At 36.8% G+C, this 19,859-nt stretch overlaps 1 protein-coding gene across 6 annotated transcripts in view; it reads left to right on the top strand.

The window, feature by feature from the left end:
• Nucleotides 1-8,911, top strand: part of LOC105445671 (diacylglycerol kinase theta) — a 68,640-nt gene extending 59,729 nt beyond the window's left edge. For all 6 annotated transcript variants that reach the window (XM_030974346.1, XM_030974345.1, XM_030974347.1 and 3 more), the window contains one exon: nt 73-8,911. In XM_030974346.1, the coding sequence (XP_030830206.1) occupies nt 73-234 (162 nt within the window). In that variant the 3' untranslated portion in view covers nt 235-8,911. The remainder of the gene's footprint in view (nt 1-72) is intronic.
• The last annotated feature ends 10,948 nt before the right edge of the window (nt 8,912-19,859 follow it).

Raw genomic sequence — 19,859 nt, 5'->3', positions numbered from 1 at the left:
GCCTCTCTCTCTCTCTCAGCTGTGCAAACCTTTACCTTTATATCTGTGTGTGCTTTCAATCCTTCTCTCCAGGCTACAATGCTGAAGAAGTCAAAATCCAAGATCAAACGCCGAAACACAGAACCTGCACTCCCAAACAGCCAGGAGGCTGCTGCTGGCGCTGCAGGTCAGAAGCGAGATCAGCAGGGTCGTCTGACGGCGATGAAGAGTGACGAGACGACGAACCAAGTTTGAGCGGCGCCAAATATCCTAGGTCCTTTTTATTTTGTTCCCCTTCTCCTGCAGATTAGGGTAGTACCCATTCCTTGTTGCGAGATGCTCGCATCATTCTTAGAAAGTAGTGTCAGTGACCACTGGACGGAATTCCAAGAGAGTTGGATCTAGTCCGAAGCGGTAGATGTAGACGGTGTGGAGGGAAAGGAGTCATATAATTTAGTCGCCTTGGAAATCTTTCTTTCCTCGTAGTCATAAGATGTTTATTTCTCCTGACAGACAAAAGTACTGTAAGATTAAGCATCACACAAATTTCGCCTAAGTACACCTTAGTAGTTTTTTTAGTTAGTTAAAGCATTACGTGAGCTCTTGGTCAATCTTAGAGGAGGTACCCAGATTCGATTACTCTCGGAGTGGTGAGTGATGGTTACCGTTGAGGAGCAAAGATGCCATCTTCTGGTGGTGTTTGGAGACAGAAAGGAGAAATTTTGAGATGATAAGGCAAGGATGCTAGCCATGATGTTGTGTCACCAAGATCAACAACAGTGACTGATGTGATAAAAGTGATTATTTGAGGATTTCATAATAATTGAAATCAATACTGGGTACTTGTTGGAGGGTGTGTACAGGTGGTCTTTAGGGGCCTAATGATGTACAGGACCAGGGATGTTGATGAAAAGAGAGATCTTGTTAAAGGGGATCGACTACGGTGTCCCCTTGCAAGGGAATTCTTTCTTTGATGATGGTGATTACCAACCACCGAACAGTTGACATCACATCATAGGAGAGATAGTTTTCTTGCATCTCTCCACAGCAGAATCATCCAAAACAGACACATCTCGATATCCAACTATTCTGACAAATGTTCGATCCTTGCCTCCACATCTTTCTTTAATGAGGCCAACTTTTAAATAGGAATGATGCTTCTGTTTTGGATGGAACCTGGAGAGATGTTAGGTCTTGATCAGAAACTGACTGGCATCCTTGTATGGCCTCTAACCGTAGAGAGTCCATGTGGATGACATCACAATGGTATCCAGGCTAGGCATCCTCGCACGTAATGATATTATTAGAATTAGGTACACTGTAGCTGTAGCAGCCCCATGGTGGAATGGCTTTGAGTCAGAAGCTTAACTTTTTGGTTCACCTGTCTTTGATACTTGCACCACAATGAGTAGCTTTAAGTCGTTCATTATTGCTTTTTCTATGAATTAACGATGCTTATATTAAAGTGACAGCGTGAGAGGAGGAGTATGACTTGTGTAAAGTGAATCGACTGAGACGTGTGAGCTTTTATTCTAAATGCGATGACAAATAATTGATACGTACATTTTTTCATATATGCCACTGTTGTGCAGTGTGCGAATACCATGACATACAACCAATACTGCAACTTGTATATTTTTAAGAATTTGAGATTGATTATGAATAATTAATTCATGCAGAATGGATATTCTGCTCAGAGTAGTAGTGTAATTAACATGTACTTCTCTCAGATCATTTATGTGTATCGACACGTTTCTTTCTCTATTTGCATATCATGCCTATTTCGTGTTGTATATATCCCTGTTCGGGATAGCATAATCAGCAATGTGATGGAGTTACGGCAAACGATGAGAATATTTGACAGTTTTTTTATGACTATGATGATGTGCAATACCTAGTGTGATGTGTGTACATTAGAATGCTCTGCACAGCACAATGAGTATCTACTGCCCGTTTCAAAGTAAAAATTTGAAGAGGAAAAGGAAAATGATCCAAGTTTCAGCCCTGAAAACTCTGATAAAGTCCACAGAGGAGATGGAACAACCTTTTGTCTATTCCATGCATTATTCAAGATGAAATGGTGTGTAGTTGGACCCTTGACTTGGAGAAGAGGAGATTGGATTTGAATTCTGTCTCTCCCTTTTTCATAACAACACCTCCATGACCTGGGTCAAGGGTCAAACTGAGTTCAAATGTCAATAGGTCAGATTTACACAAGACAAAGAGTGTATAAGGCTGGCAGAAGAAAACAAACAAACTTTCTCTTGGTCAAATTTTAAACTTGGATCATTTTCTGGTATCTTTCTTTTTTTATGACACAGACTTTATAATCACAGTAATATGATAAAAACAATCGATGAAAGATTGAAACTGAAGAAGAAAAAAAATGAAGACATTTGTGTGTGCTCACTGTCAGTTTATTTGAAAGAAATTGACAAAAAATTACCTTTTATTTTCTGTACAATGTCACTGTCTTACTTTGTGTATTCATGTTTAACACACTGATGCAATTACACTAAAACGTTTGTATAGAAAGCAGCCAGAGTTTTTTTAATATTCATATAACTCATGTAAAAAAAAATATAAAGTTTTGAAGCGCTATCTCGCTGTGCTCAAGTGTTTGGTCTTAAAAGAACTTGTCACAATAGCTCCTTTTTGCCTTGCGAATCCTCATTTCTTATTTTATGAAGAATGAGCAGGGCAGTCTGTGCTTATTGTCTGTTCTCTTTGTCTGTTTTGGATCAATATTTGAGAGAAACAGCTTTTATTTTGTTCTTGAAATTCAAAAGAATGTCATAAACACTGTGTGGCTGCAAATTGTATATAATTGAATGCAAATTGCATTTCTATATTAAAAAACAGGGTCTTTACATTTAGAAAAAAGAGAGAAACTAGCTGAAGATTATTGAATAATTTTAACCAAATTGTGCAGAATGACATGATGGAAAAAGGATTCACAAGTTATTTTACTAGATGATCAACAATATATAGATACTAGCACTGTGTCACTTTGTGATTAAGATTTGAAGTTTGAGATTTCCTTTGTACGGGAATATATAATGCATTATTTGTTTGTAAATATCCAAATTACGATGTCTACTGAACTTAAAGAGTATAGGACGCTGACTAACCTGTTTTCTGAAATTTCACCATAAAGCAAATTTACCCAAAATTTCATTTGAAAACATCCTTGATCATCATTTATTTAATCCCTTCTGCTTAGGACATGATCTGATTTAATGTCCTTTTGCTTTTCAAGAGGTAGGATAGCATCAAAGCATTCCTGTCCTCATAATTTAAATAGCTTTTCTGTTCAGTGACAGATCATAAAATAAATCAGCTTGGCAAGAGAGAAACAAACCATCACCTACCTTACCTGCCCCTTGTTTTCCAATATCATTTATCTCATAAGTATCTCCAAGAAAGTCTAATTGAAGAAGTCTGTTTGGCTTTCTAAGCTTTTCCGTCTTCTTTCTACAACCACCCTTGATTACAGGTCTAGACACGTCTTACGCTTTTCAAGAATTTTTGAAGAATTTTTCTGAACCGGAGCAACCACTGTTGACTCCTGACGAGACAAAAAAGTACAAGGAAACTGAAAAGAACACGAGACAGGACAGGTGTATCATATTTGGACTCACAAATGATTTTAGATCAGACCTTTACGTTCTCGACCACTGGCGTACTGCCAGTGACTAACTTTGTATTTTATGGAAATTTAAAAGTGCACGTCTTTGGAGAAGCGTGCTGTAAGGATCGCTGAGGTCTCTTTTGAAGACAAATTTGAGATTAAGCTAATGAACATTGTATTTATCTCTCGCTTTCTTGCTTTCAGTGAGGAGCACTTCTTGTTTTTCTCTGGATATCAAGTACCTTTCTTGCTTTGTATTTTGTTCTGGTAAAGCATTTCTTAAACTGCAGATGGAGGTTTCTATAATTGTGTTCATAACATTAATCTTTATCAAATACATCTATTGTATAAGATGTATAGCCATGGAATTGTAACATCCCTTTTTCCCCCTTGTGAGAATATCATGTTCTTGGCTTCTCCAACTTGAGCTCATTAAATCTTACTTTATTGACCTTAAAAAGTGCAAGTGATACACATGTGAAGTACCCCTTCTCCCAAATTTGTTGAGAGTTGTTAAGTATTTGGAGGAAAATCATTCTATGAATTTTTTTTACCAGTTTTCAAATCCCTGTATCCTTTTAATGAAAGTTGAAAGAAATGTGTGCATTTAAAACATTAGTATGATGTCTTCTGTTAGGTGTTAATTTAAGCATATAACAGCCATGTCCTGTTTTGGCTTGACCTTTTGCATAACTCATCATAATTAAAAACGACCAGTGTAAGAGATAAATCAGTTACAAAGTTAATCGTATGCATTTGAAGTGAACCTTCAATTCAGATGGATATTTTGTTGTTGTAACTTGATCAGTCATATTGAAAACAGGGTCCACATATCTGAAGGGGGTTATTTGGACCACCAAACTGATTTGAAAAAGACGAATAATTGCTGAAAACCCTATTCACTAAATTGCACACATGGGACACCTTTTCTCTTAAATAGTTGACTATCACCATATCTTGTTAAAAATCAATCAAATCATGTTTCAGGCATCAATTATTTTGTAGTCAGTAACATTCAGTGAATGTGTCCTTGGATTCGCTTAGTATTTCATGTCCATGATCTTTCACCCTGAGCCTTCAAGTTTAAACAGCCTTTCCTCATAATTTGAATGTTAAATGATCTCTCAGCCAAAATGTTAATCTTCAGTTCATGCAGATCACTTGGTGTTGAGTTGATCTGTTGGTTTACATCAGCCATTTAGCTGTTATTCGGTATAAACCAAAATGTCCTTTTGTATTGCGAAGCACTTCTCTTTGTCGACTTTTCACAATGCTGTGAATTTTGTCTTCAGTAACATGAAATAACCTCTGTCTGCAGTTAGAGTTATGTACCTTCTATGCCACTCCTCCAATTCATCTAGTATCCTTGCTCCAGCCTCCAGGAATTTGATCCTCTTATCATCAGTTACTATGCCTGATTGAGACAGCCTGTCAAAAAATCTTGAAATTCTCTTTCATTGACATTGCTAAGCTCTGTCAAATTTTACAAGATAAGTCACAATGCACAGAGCTCTCTATGCGGTATGTTAGGAAAATCCTACTTTGGGTTGGAGGAAGACTACTAGATGAATACAAAAAGTGGCATGGTTGTAATAGGCCATGTATAATACATATACTTATCTTAATTTGCCGTAGTGACATATATCTCTGATGATTTTCAGAATGATCTCTGCACAATTAATTGTGAAAAATCCTTCATCACTTGTTGAAGACGATGAAAAAATTGCAGCACTTTTGCCACGTACATCACTGTATTTGGTACATACTGGTAGATCTTAGTGTAAGGAACATGTATCGTGTATTTTTTTTAATCATATATAAATATATATAAATATATATATATACATATATATATATATGTATATATATATAAAAGTCACATTCTTATATATACATGTATTAATCTCACTGTTGGCATTGAGCTGAAAGTAGTACATATCTACCTTTTAATCTTAGGCCAGAGTTTGAAATGGAGCTTTGTATATAATCTATTTTCTACAGTCATTTGAATTTAGCTTGGAATAGTGTGTGCTCACGTTCTCTTCAAAACAATATTTTATTTCTGTTATTTATTGATCTCAAACAATGGTATCGGTGTAATTATCTTTTTAGTTTATATCGTTTAATCAAGATTGCATCTCTATTTATGTCAATTTTTGTTCATTTCATACTACCCATATTGGAAATTATGCTTTAATTGACTATTCTAAGTAGGAAACACTTCTATTTACGAGTCCCTCTTCACAGTGCATCATTTAGATGCCATAATTTGTAGCAATTTGTTGTGTCAATGAGCGTATGCATTATTGGATAGTGCAGTAAGAATGGATTAATTTGTTATTGTGTGTATAATTTTATTTCAGAATTGTAAGAGTAACTATTTTATTGAAATTGACCTATGACCTCTTGTTTTTGATGAACAAAACTTTCTTTTTGTTGCTGCCTATATTTAGAGTAGGATAAGAAGTTTTTTGAAGCAGATATTGTTGCTCTGTGAAGACATCATCATATGATTGATGCTTAGGGTTAATTAAGTTCGTTGATTGGACGAGAGAACAAGAGATGCTTGATGCTTAATATATAAATATATACATATATATATATATATATATATATATATCATACCATATAGATCCTAGGGCTGGTCCCGCAAATTTGTTTGTTGTAAGAACTATCTTACTTTCGTCACCATTGAGTAAGGGAACAAATAAGAACCCTCATGGTGCAAAATATTGTTTCTTGAGAAAACGGAAGACGTTTGTGATTTATATATACACCAGTATTATCTTTAAATCGTTTTTTCAAGCTTGCTCTGTAGCGGGCTGCACCGACAAACAGCTCAAAGTACCCTTTTCCCAACACTTCTTTATTGACACATTTGCAAGCTTAGATTTTACTCATCACTGAAGCAAGATGTGATTTTTAGTAGATTTATTCAAAATTGTAATTTAACACTTCATATTCTACACTTTTGCAAGCCTAGATTTGACTCATTGCCGATGCAATATGTGTACTTTCTTGTTAATTCATTAGAAATTTATCATTCTTAGTGATCTTAGCTTGTAATAAGAATCTTTCCTGTAGAACACCACAGACACTGCTTAACACAATACGCTGCCATAGCAACACTAAGCCATTTAAGCCTTTACAAAAACTTGCTGCCTATTAAAAGCTTATTAAAATGTAATTGTTCCAAACTGCACGTATTCTGTAGAGGGTCAATCAAAAGAGTTCTGTAGAGATATATTGTCAATTGTTTCAAGTACTTTAATGAATTTATAAGAAAATCTAAAGAATATATTGAGGACATTTTAGGTTTTATTCTTTCAATTTGCTTTAAATTTTGTTCAATAAGGTTGTGATAATCAAAACATTTTATATGATATTTTGTGTTTTTCCCAATATAAATCTCAATTCTCACAGAATATCATAAGTCAATCCAATTAGATCAGTCCTGCCGTATATTGTTGCTAAGATTGTTATAAACCAATGGTTCAGGGAAAATTACAGTTATAGGAACTATGAAGTAACACAAATCAAAAACATATATTTATGGTATGGATAATGATATGTGATAATATAAAAACAAATATTTAATTAAGGTCAGATGTAAGTTACATTAGACAAATTTGAGAGCAGTTCTTTTTCAAAACTCATTTATATTTTTGTAGTAATCATTAATTGATACAAATAATGATGACATTACTTTGCAATATTTCTCCCCCCAAAATTATGTCATATGTGGAGCCCTTCTACTTTTCTATTCTCCTGTCAGGAACTCCGTAGTACAAGTATAGTTTTCTTTAGTTTGATGTACAATAAGCTTAGTAGAGAAACGTAAATGGCACAAGAACAAATTATTATTCACAATTGCAGGAAAAAAATTAACACAAAAACTTTATTGTCTTATCGAGTGTAACAAAAGAATTATTGGTCCGAAAAAGCACCTTACAAGTTCTAAATTAATGTCTATATAACTTTTAAAATTTATAGAATTTCTTTATTCTTTGAATCATGTCATCATTTTGCAAATTGATTTCATTTCGGAAGCACTTTGGGTTTAGATTTAATGTTTATATAATTGTCTGGTACGTGAAAAGAAAGTAAAAGAACTAATTAACCTTCAAATTATTTCACATGTGTGTGTTTGAGTGTGTGCATTGTATTAAATAATCCAATCTTGATTTATACTAATTATTATCTTGGTGGATCACACAATTATCTAATACTATATCCTTTAACTATTTCTAAACCAGGAAAACTTTTGAATTAATTTATAAACATAACCCATTTTAGTTAGGCTCAACTCATATTTTTTGGACACTCTTACATTCAGATGGTTAATGTTCCAAAAAGTGGAATAGGTAAATTGTTTTGCAATTGTTGCCTTTGCGTGTTTAATTTCTTTTACTCCCCCCGTTTTTTTAATGTTTCAAATTTTCTTTCACTTGTCCGAATATTTGTATTCAAAGATTCAAAGTCTCTGTTTATTATAGCAAGCACCAGTGATTTGTTGTTCACAGTGAAATCATTTCCCAATATACAAGGTTTGATACTAATTACATAGAATATATTCCATGGTTATCAAAGGTCTGTTGGTTATCTCAGTCCAATACTGCGTTTCTACGGATATCTTATCCTGCAGTTGTATTGAAGGTGTTCTTGAATAACTTTAAAATAGGCCGATTATCAAAAAGCATGCAGAGGGGTTTCTGAAAAGCATAAATTTTGATAACTGATCAATAAAAGAGGCATGAATTTATAAGGACTTTTATTTGGTATTGGCTTTCAATTGGTAAGTAAGTAAACAAGTCTCTCGATTCGACAATATCATTCCAAATTGGCAGTCATAATTATTTTTGAAGCATGGGTATACACATTCATGTATTACAAGTATATCACCATTTTAACACGTGTATAACATTTGAATAAACGTCCCCATACATTTCTTTAAAATGAAGTTGTCTTATATTCCCTTTACAATGTAATGTTTTTAAGTGTGGGCAAGTGTTGATTTCATTTATGTTTATTGTGATAGCATGTCTATTGTTCATGTAATTAGATCAATTAGTAGAATGTACCCACACAAATGGAACAACCAATAGTTCTTTTTTTTAATCCTCGGTGTATAACTTGTACATAATTGTTCTAGAGAAAGAGCATTATGATCATTTATATGATCTCTGTATCTTTCTCTCTTTCCTGCACTTTTGACACTCACCAGTGCAAGGCAAGCTGACTGCTATAAAGTATACCACACATGTTTAATGACATAACAGATTAAAAAAATATGTAAAAGCATTTTTTTTCTCTCTGTGTGTCTCTATCCTGTTTCTTCTCTTTCTTTCAAATATGAAATAAAAACTGAATTGCTAACAATAGAAATATGTACGTGTCAACTTACTCATGATTTCTGTGTACCAACATTTCTGTAAGCTTATCGTTTGATGATGCAAGTAGGTTATTTACAAATGATTGATTTGATAGCATTTGGTGATACTGAAATATTTACTTAGCGTGAGCAAACTTGATACAAATTTCGTATATGAGCACCCAAATGTGCCCATGGATATTTTCAAATTTAGATCATCTGTTTGGGGGGATTACAGTTATGAAACAGTTAAAATTTGAAGGTTCCCCCCCCCCCCTGCAATATTGAGATAACAAGTCGACTCGAGATAATCAAGCTCAGTGTCTGCCTTGCCCGTTTAAAAGGTTTGGGGCACAACGTTAACTTATGATGTGTCTGCATGTTTGTGTGGGTGTGCGTGTGGGGAGTTGTGTATGGGTGGGTGGGTTGGCATTTTTGTATGTGGCTGTATCTGAATGTCGGCGTGAGGGACTCGTACGCGTATGTTACATTGTGTATGTTCAGTCATTCATGCACCCAGGCACTAAAGGATGACAAGAAAGATGTGCCCTTACCCCACCCCCCCCCCCCGCTTATTCTCTTGCTGACTGAGTCGTTGCGAACATTTTCCTCAAAAACTAGACAAAAAAAAAATCATAAGTCAATCCAATTAGATCAGTCCTGCCGTATATTGTTGCTAAGATTGTTATAAACCAATGACCAGGGAAAACTACATATATAGGCTCTATAAAGTAACATAAATCATAGACAAATGTTTATGGTATGGATAATAATATATTATAATATGAAACGCATATTTAATTAAGGTCAGTTGTAAGTTACAAGAGAAAAATTTGAGACAAATTCTTTTTGAAAACTCATTCATTATCTTGTGGTAATTATTGCTTGATACAAATAATGATCGCATTACTTTGCAATGTTTCTCCCCCAAAAAGTATGTCATACGTGGAGCCCTTCTACTTTTCTTTTCTCCTTTCGGGATCTCCGTAGTTCAAGTATAGTTTTCTTTAGTTTGATGTACAATAAGCCTAGTAGAGAAACGTAAATGGCACAAGAACAAACTATTATTCACAATTACAGGAAAATATTGAACACAAAAACTTTATTGTCTTATCGAGTGTAATCAAAGAATTATGTTCTGAAAATTCTAAATCAATGTCTATATCACTTTTACAAATTCATAGAATATCTTTTATTCTTTGAACTATGTCATAATTTTGCAAATCAATTTCATTTTAGAAGCACTTTGGGTTTAGATTTAATGTTTATATAATTGTCTGGTACGTGGAAAGAAAGTAAAAGAACTAATCAACCTTCAAATTATTTCACATGTGTGTGTTTGAGTGTGTGTGCATTGTATTAAATAATCCAATCTTGATTTATACTAATTATTATCTTGGTGGATCACACAATTATCTAATACTATATCCTTTAACTATTTCTAAACCAGGACAACTTTTGAATCAATTTATAAACATAACCCATTTAACTTAGGCTCAACCCATATTTTTGGGACACTCTTACATTCAGATTGTTAATGTTCCAAAAAGTGGAATAGGTAAATTGTTTTGCAATTGTTGCCTTTGCGTGTTTAATTTCTTTTATTCCCCCTTTTTTTTTAATGTTTCAATTTTCTTTCACTTGTTCGAATATTTGTATTCAAAGATTCAAAGTCTCTGTTTATTATAGTTTCAACAGTATATTGTTGCTCACAGTAAAATATTTTCCCCATAAACAAGGTTTGATACTAATTATGTATAATAAATTCCAAGGTTATCAAAGGTCTGTTGGTTATCGCAGTCCCATACTGTGTATCTACTGATATCTTATCCTGCAGTTGTATTGAAGGTGTTCATAAATCACTTAAAAATAGGCCGATTATCAAAAAGCATGCAGAGGGGTTTCTGAAAAGCATAAGTTTTGATAACTGATTAATAAAAGAGGCATGAATTTGTAAGGACTTTTATTTGGTATTAGCCTTTAATTGGTAACTAAGTAAACAAGTCTCTCAATTCGACAATATCATTCCAAAATAAGGCAGTCATCATTATTTTTGAAGCATGGGTAAACACGTTCTTGTCTTACAAGTATATCACCCTTTTAACATGTGTATAACATTTGAATATACGTCAACATACATTTCTTTAAAATGAAGTTGTCTTGTATATTCCCTTTACAATGTAATGTTTTTAAGTGTGGGCAAGTGTTTATTTCATTTATGTTTATTGTGATAGCATGTCTATTGTTCATGTAATTAGATCACTTAGTAGAATGTACCACACACATGGAACAACCAATAGTTCTTTTTTTTTAACCCTCGGTGTATAACTTGTACATAATTGTTCTAGAGAAAGAGCATTATGATCATTTATATGATCTCTGTATCTTTCTCTCTTTCCTGCACTTTTGACACTCACCAGTGCAAGGCAAGCTGACTGCTATAAAGTGTACCACACATGTTTAATGACATAACAGATTTTAAAAAATATGTAAAAGCATTTTTTTTCTCTCTGTGTGTCTCTATCCTGTTTCTTCTCTTTCTTTCAAATATGAAATGAAAACTGAATTGCTAACAATAGAAATATGTACGTGTCAACTTACTCGTGATTTGTGTATACCAACATTACTGTAAGCTTATCGTTTGATGATGCAAGTAGGTTATTTACAAATGATTGAATTGATAGCACTTGGTGATACTGAAATATTTACTAAGCGTGAGCAAACATGATACACATTTCCTTTATGAGCACCCAAATGTGACCATGGATATTTTCAAATTTAGATCATCTGTTTGGGGGGATTACAGTTATGAAACGATTAAAATTTGAAGTCCCCCCCCCCCCTCCCCTGCAATGTTGAGATAACAAGTCGACTCGATGAGATAATCAAGCTTAGTGTCTGCCTTGTCTGTTTAAACGGTTTGGGGTACAGCGTTTACTTATGATGTGTATGCATGTTTTTGTGGGTGTGCGTGTGGGGAGTTGTGTATGGGTGGGTGGGTTGGCATTTTTGTATGTGGCTGTATCTGAATGTCGGCGTGAGGGACTCGTACGCATATGTTACATTGTGTATGTTCAGTCATTAATGCACCCAGGCGCTAAAAGATGGCAAGAAAGATGTGCCCTTACCCCCCCCCCCCCCCTCCCCCGCTTATTCTCTTGCTGACTGAGTCGTTGCGAACATTTTCCTCAAAAACTAGACAAAAAAAAAATCATAAGTCAATCCAATTAGATCAGTCCTGCCGTATATTGTTGCTAAGATTGTTATAAACCAATGACCAGGGAAAACTACAGATATAGGCTCTATAAAGTAACATAAATCATAGACAAATGTTTATGGTATGGAGAATGATATATTATAATATGAAACGCATATTTAATTAAGGTCAGTTGTAAGTTACAAGAGACAAAGTCGAGACAAATTCTTTTTGAAAACTCATTCATTATTTTGTGGTAATTATTGCTTGATACAAATAGTGATCGCATTACTTTGCAATATTTCTCCCCCAAAAAGTATGTCATACGTGGAGCCCTTCTACTTTTCTATTCTCCTTTCATGATCTCCGTAGTTCAAGTATAGTTTTCTTTAGTTTGATGTACAATAAGCTTAGTTAAGAAACGTAAGTGGCACTAGCCTATAATCTAGGCGGAGTGCCGAGCTTTTTTCTTTGCTACTAGACTAACCTTAAGCAGAACGTCTAATACGGCGAGACTACAAACCGTGAGCCGCGAAGCGGCTCACCGCCTATCACTGGTTTAGCTAATCAATATTCATATATATTCAAAATGGCGGATCTATGAATCATTCAACAGCCCTACCAAATAAGGTACAACTATGTTACGTTCGACCAATCAGATATAAGAAACCGCAACGAAAAAAGATTGCGCATAGACTCTTCTCCATACGTGTTTCTGATTGGTTGAGTTCATTTCGTATTCATGAGGTTTTTTCGTACGAAAAACTGCCACGGATTCGTCGTCGATCCTAATAAAAAAAAACAACGACTAAAGCTAGACCAGTGATTATAGGCGGTGAGCCGCTTCGCGACTCACGGTTCGTAGTCTCGCCGTATCAGACGTTCTGCTTAGGGTTAGTCTAGCAGCAAAGAAAAAAGCTCGGCACTCCGCCTAGATTATAGGCTAAGGAATGCCTAGTTTGTTGGCCGCATAATAGAAAGAAGACGATTCGTTGCACCGTTTTCGACTCTTAATAAGCCCTATTTATCTTAATTCAATTCAATTCATTTAATATAAACAACAAATTAATTCATTCATTATAGACCTACACAAACATCACATGCATTGCAGCCCTTAAATATCATCCCCTCGTCCCTTAAGTTTTAGGTGTGAACAAATGACAACCACCGAGTAGGACTTGGGCAATGCAACAGTTACCGTATTATTTATCACTCTCAATCAGATGCGTTCACAGTTTTCACACCTCTTAAAAAATGTTTCTGGAATTCATATAATGATACATGTACTTTGTTTATTATTTAAATCTAATGAATTCTTTAATTTCCTCAGCCAAATCCTTTCTCAAATATAAAAATAATAAGAATGTGTACAGGCTTACCTTGAAATAACTGAAGAGACAAACGGCCACTGTAAGTCTTGAACATGCCAGGTCTGGAACTTCAGTCTTCATTCCCCCCCCCCCCCCCCCCCACACACACACTCCGGGGTCGGAGGGACCGCATGCACGTTCCTAAAATCTCCAGGAAAGGGGTATTTTTTCGCGCGACAAAATCCGGCCCGAGAATTGTAAAAAAAAAGGGGGGTGTGTTTGACTTTTCACCCGGAGATTTCTTTAAAAAGGGGGTGGGTTTTTTTCTCTCTCTCTCTTTGGACTCCTGAGAAATGTAAAAAGGGGGTTATAAAATATCTTGAATATCATAGAAAAATTGATCGAATCCCGGGATCAAATTCCCGAAACTCCTGCTAGCTTTGAAAGCTCATTCAGGATTATTTCATTTTGAAAAGTAAAAACATTGGCCCCCAGCCCCCCAGTCCCCCTCGATCGATTAGAGCTCACCTGAAATTGGGGGGGGGGGGGGGGGGGTGGTACATTTAGCAGAGTTCCGGATGGGGGGGGGGGTCTCCAAGGCAGAATAAGCCAGCGAAAAGCCGGCGAAAGGGGGATTCAGAAATGTTGGCAGTCCTGAGATAGGGGGGGGGGGGTGCTTTCAAAGGGAGGGAACGAGCATACTCGTACCCTAGATAACACTGAGTGGGGCGGGGGGGGGGGGGGAGCCGGCATCTACTGTACATGATTGCACTTTTTAAGCGCTCGCGCGCTGGCGCAATTTACGTCTAGGCTATAATAATACAAAATGCAAAATAACGAAAAATTATTCTGAAGTTTGTGAAGTGCTTGTTCGCGCACGTCGCGCAATTAATGATCGTGACATACAGTATACGTGTAGGCTATACAGTTATGCATATATATATTTTTTTTAAAACCTCATTTCTCATGCATTATGCTGAAAGTGAAACAATCACATTTTTTTTTCCTTCGTCTTCTTCCTTTTTTTTTTCTCTCTTTTTTTTGGGTAATATCAGGGGGGTGATTGTACAGGCCACCCCCCCTTCTTCAAGCCAGGGGGGACGCAGCCCCCCCCCCCCCATCCCCCGGGATTTACGCCCCTGTTTGGCGTACTGGGTATACCACACCACGCAACTCCGATGTGAAAGGGGACGTACTCTGTGCAAGGGCAACGCGAACCTACGGAGTATGCAATTGGCGTACCTATGCGTACGATTACGTATTACAAGCATGTGTTGCGTACGTTTACGTAGGCCTACAGGTTCGCTTACGGTTGCTTACTGAATGGGCAAGCTTTTACTGCTTTGCCGGACTAGCCTAGGGTAGCGTACTATTGCGTAGGCTTGTCGTACTGTAGCGTAGTGTCGCGTAGTCTTGCGTAGACTTGCGTACAAAATGCGTACTTCCTGCGTATAGTGTCTACGCCGAAAGTATGCGTCCATCTCGCGTACCCCTGTGCGTCCCTCAGCGTATAGTTAGGTAGGACTGTGTAGGACAGCGTACGCTCGGCGTAGTCGGTACGCAACACTACGCAACTTTACGCATTGTCCGGTGGGAAAGGCGCTTTACGTGTAATTGTCTTGCTTGTGAGAAGTGTGCGTGTCTTTGAGCGTATTGTTTGGTGATCAGATTGATAAATATTATGGAGAGGCAATTCAAAATTATCAGTGTAATCTGGGAGATGTAAGTTGTTATTGATGTTTATTATTAAGATAGTAAATAAACGTGGTGCAGGGTGAACTGGTCTGTATCCGGACACTTACCCCTGGACATTCAACCCCCCCCCCCTCGATAACCACCCCCAGTCAACTACCCCCTAGGACAACTACCCTCTAGGGCAACTATCCCCTAGGACAACTACCCCCAGACAACTACCCCCAGACAACTACCCCGTAGGTCAACTACCTCCGGACAACTTCCCCCGGACAACTACCCCGTAGGTCAACTACCTCCGGACAACTACCCCCTAGGTCAGTTGTCCGGAGGAAGTTGTCCTAGAACATGGTTGTCTTAGGGGTAGTTGTCTGGGGGTAGTTGTCCGTGGGTAGTTGTCCCAGGGAGTAGTCGTCCTAGAGGGTGGTTGTCCTAGGGAGCAGTTGTCATACGGGGTAGTTGACTGGGGGTGGTTATCCGGGGTTTATGTCCAGGGTGTAGGTGTCCTAGAACCGATCTGGTCATACAGTCTGGTAGTTGGTGGATTCTTGAGGGAAAGCCTACTTTTCTGATCGGTTTGGTAAATATTATGGAGAGGCCATTCAAAATCATTAGTGTAATTGTCTTGCTTGTGAGAAGTGTATTGTCTTTTTGATTGTATTGTGTGGTGATGAATGGTGATGTCATAATTGTCTGTTTAGAAATTAGAGCCAGAAGGGCGTTACGTATGTGTTAAAAATACATGTACATGAGTAAACGCACTTCTGGCTCCATGCAGAGGATATGCTGATCGTCGATTACAAAATGGTTTGTCTTGGTTTTCATTTTATCCCGGTTAGTTTAATTGTTTTCATATGAGGTCGATCATGCCCAGTATTTTTTTTTTTTTTTAAACTATACATGTATATTGTTAAAAGATGAAAATGACATAATTTTGTTTTTATCTGTTTTATCTATTTAAAAACAATATTAATAGACCTTTGTTAAACTTCATTCAAACAAATTATTTACTTTATGGTCAAAGATAATTCTGTTTGACAAAACGATACCGGCATAGCGAAATTATACTGCTTTTTTAAACTTTTGCTCAGAATTTGTTGTGGCATTCCATCGACTAATAACTCTGCATGTTTTCATAATGATAATTTTTCATTTGAAAAACTTTAAAATTATAGGCATGTCGATCGGGGAATGACAAAATTACACCGGAAGATATTTGAAATTTGGAAATGGTAATGTTCTGAATGATTTCCTGTAGCCATTGGGTTTTACTGACTTACATATTGTATTTTGTATTTTATTGCTCAACCATGTAGATATAGGTTTGTAATTGATTTGTGTGAAATTCCGCCATGTAGCATAGAACAGATTTTTTTTTTAATGTCTACTGAAGTATGTGGTAAATTAATCACATGCACACTATATTTTGTCATATCTATATTGTTATTATTAACACTGAAAGCCTTCTTGGTGAAACCACAACTTGTACTTGTTTCGTATTCGTAGAAGATGGTCATTATTAACGCCTTGATTTGAAAGTGCACCATCGAGTTGATTAATGTGCATTTATACTTTAATTCATAGAGAGTGTGTTTGACATCTTGTGAAACAACGTTCTGAAGCAGTTAACTATAGGACCACATTAATCATGGGGTAACGACTTTGGTTTTTGTCAAGGAGTTTAGAAAGAAAACATATCCAATTTATAATATTGTTGCCAAAAACTTAATTCAAGAAACAGTAATACCGCAAAACCTTTGCTAGATCATACCGATAAACAAGTCCAGTTAAAGGATTGGGCTGAAATAGTGTAGATGATTAGCCCTAGTTTACTTACAGCTTCCAGAATTAATCTCTAATCATGTTCAACACTATAGTTTTGGGTTGGATATTCTTTGGGGGGTTGTTTTCGGGTGCGTTGTGCAACTGTGGTTCGTATTTTCAAACCGAACCAAATGATGTGATCATCACCGAAGGACAAGATGCCTTCTTTATCCGCAAGGTTTCCAATGTCAACCGAAAGACAGATTCGCTGACATGGGTTTTGAACCCCAATAAGCATGACATTCTTATTTCGCCATCACATAGTACCGTGGACAACGAAATAACATCATTACTGACCGTACTAGGAAGAAAAAAACAAACACAACGTTGTGTTCTAAACTACATTGATTCCAACTTCATGATGAGGTCGTGTGAATCCAGGGATGCAAGGATTGTTGTGAAGTATTTCCCGAGGGAGGACGAGATAGAGTGTGGGCCTCAAATTTCCCAAACAGTTTATGAGATGCTCAGTGTGGTGCAAGGTACCGGGTGTACGCCATTGGGTGTGATGTGTTCGCGCGCTATAACTACAGGCCACCGCGCCGTCGGGTGTATTCTCGTACTGATGTAGGTGCAAAGCTAGAATGGCTACCACGCCCACTTCCCTCTCTATGTCTTTCTGAACATTCCTTTCCTTCTCAATACAATAACTTTCACCTGCCTCAGTTATTCAAACCATACCGCCTCGCCACTTCCATTACGTAATCATTAAAAGGATCCGCATATACAACATTTTCCTGCTATCGTTGTACTGCAGGAAAATACAAATATCCCTGGTATACCTTACAGTCCAAACGATAAATATGTGCAGGTGACAATCGACGTAGCAGACGACACTTGATAATAATTTTGTATGTGAGATTGCTTTGCTAAATACAAATTACTTTGTTAATAAATATCAACTAAAATATCTTTTACATTTAATAATTCATGAGTGAGTAAAAGAAATATACCAAACTATATAATTATATGAAATACTTGGTGGCAATTAGGGGAGTTTGACGTGATGACCGATTGCACCCCTCTGTTAATAACCGAATAGTCCATGGTGTGTCATGAATATTCATGTTTTTGCTTACCTCGGCTAAATGTTTGCTTTTACTAAATTGAAAAATTACGGTGGGGGGTTGGATGAAATGGACATAATGATATAGGCAGAAGTGATCTATGATAATTCATGCTTTTTATGTTTCGTGTGCTCGACCTATAATCTTCAAATCGCTTGGCAAACTGAGTCCAAAGTTAGACTAGTTTCACATGTGTATTATAGGCAATGACGATCGAGCTTGCAACCTATTTTGAAAAATTACGGTGGGTGAACTTTCAAAAGTCAATGAGACATGAGGGCTCCAATGAAAGAGCTAGTGATAACGTACGTCGGGGTGTATGTGCTTTTCGTTTAAACAAAAAAAAAATGAATTTTTAACGATTTAAAAAAAGACCGTCCATAGGCTAACATGTTAGGCTGCTGACTCTGACCATGCTCTGACGATAGGGGGCGTTGTGAAATGAGACTCAACGGAGCAATGTGGTTTCGCGGAAGCACAGATAATACTGAAGGTGGCGTCTCCACTTCATAATCGCGCATGCGAAAGGGTGTCAGAAAAGCATATTACTTCTCTTCAAACACGCAGCAAAGTTCAGATGGTTCTGAGTTGTCAGGAAATTAGGTCTGGCTTCAACAAGTTTGTTCATATTCTTGTACAGAGAACGCCTGCTCTGCATCGACTTTTAAGGTGAGCTGATTATCCTTAAATTTAAAATTATTGATCTTCTGTAACAAATGACGATAGTAATTCACAGAGTCAAAGAATTTTGAAGTGTAATAAACCTTGATCTTCGGTTCTGGATGAATATTTTATAGCTCGTTTGTGATTACCTTCGATTATTTCTCTCTTGTTTATTTCTCTCTCATCATGGCATAATCATGCATGGCTATGTTTAGTCTCGTTAGAAAGTTAGTTTATTCGGTTTTTAAATGATACCCATTCTGTAATGATTTTTCAGTCATGGAATGTGCAGTAGATCAAATTAAAGGGGCAAGGTCAAAAGTGAAAAATGGCAAAATACACCGCTCTTGATCGACTGTGCATTTAAATTACCCTGCATCCTGTCTAGGTTAACTGTTGAACATGTCCGTTTCATCAGTTAACCTAGACAGGATGCTTCAGAAAGTATATATTTAGAAAATATATTCAGGATTTGCAAACTTTCGTTCTCTTCAACTTGCAGTCTTTGCAACCAAGAATTGGTGATGATGCCTCTCCATTTGTACACGGTTATAGCATGCTTTCTATGCTCGCAAATGGTCCTTCAAACGCAAGCTGGTCCCAGTGCCGAACAAAATCGTATTGTTGATGGCAGTGGAGGTTCTGATAAAGAATTTGACTTCTTACCAGTATCATTCAGCTCTAATTGTTCGTATGCACTGCTTTACAACGGACTAACATTCCACGCAAACGACACATCGGTTCCCAGTATCAACTATCCACCGAGCAAATTCAATCGCACGTCTGTCGACAGTCAACTGATTTTTAACTACCGAATAATAACCCTGAGGCTCCAAAATCTTAATATTCGTGATTCGGGCATTTACACATGTTCTGTCACTTGCCGCACTTCAGCTGAAGTTCAACAATATCAACTCATTGTCATATCACCGCCGAAACCCGCCTCATGTAAGTGGCTTTCCCCTGACCTTTCACCATTAGGCGAAACGACTTTACAGTGCTCTGCTGTTCAGGGATACCCAAAAGGTAGTATTGTCTGCTATACGTGGATTTGTGAAAGGGCGGGTTCATTCACAGGAGTCTATTCTCCAACTTTCATGACGGGAGGAGCTAGGCTGGAAGCATA

The sequence above is a fragment of the Strongylocentrotus purpuratus genome, unplaced genomic scaffold (assembly GCF_000002235.5).
Source record: "Strongylocentrotus purpuratus isolate Spur 01 unplaced genomic scaffold, Spur_5.0 spur5_scaffold_7, whole genome shotgun sequence".
In the NCBI taxonomy this organism is placed as follows: Eukaryota; Metazoa; Echinodermata; class Echinoidea; order Camarodonta; family Strongylocentrotidae; genus Strongylocentrotus; species Strongylocentrotus purpuratus.
This window is presented reverse-complemented; position numbering and strand designations above follow the sequence as displayed.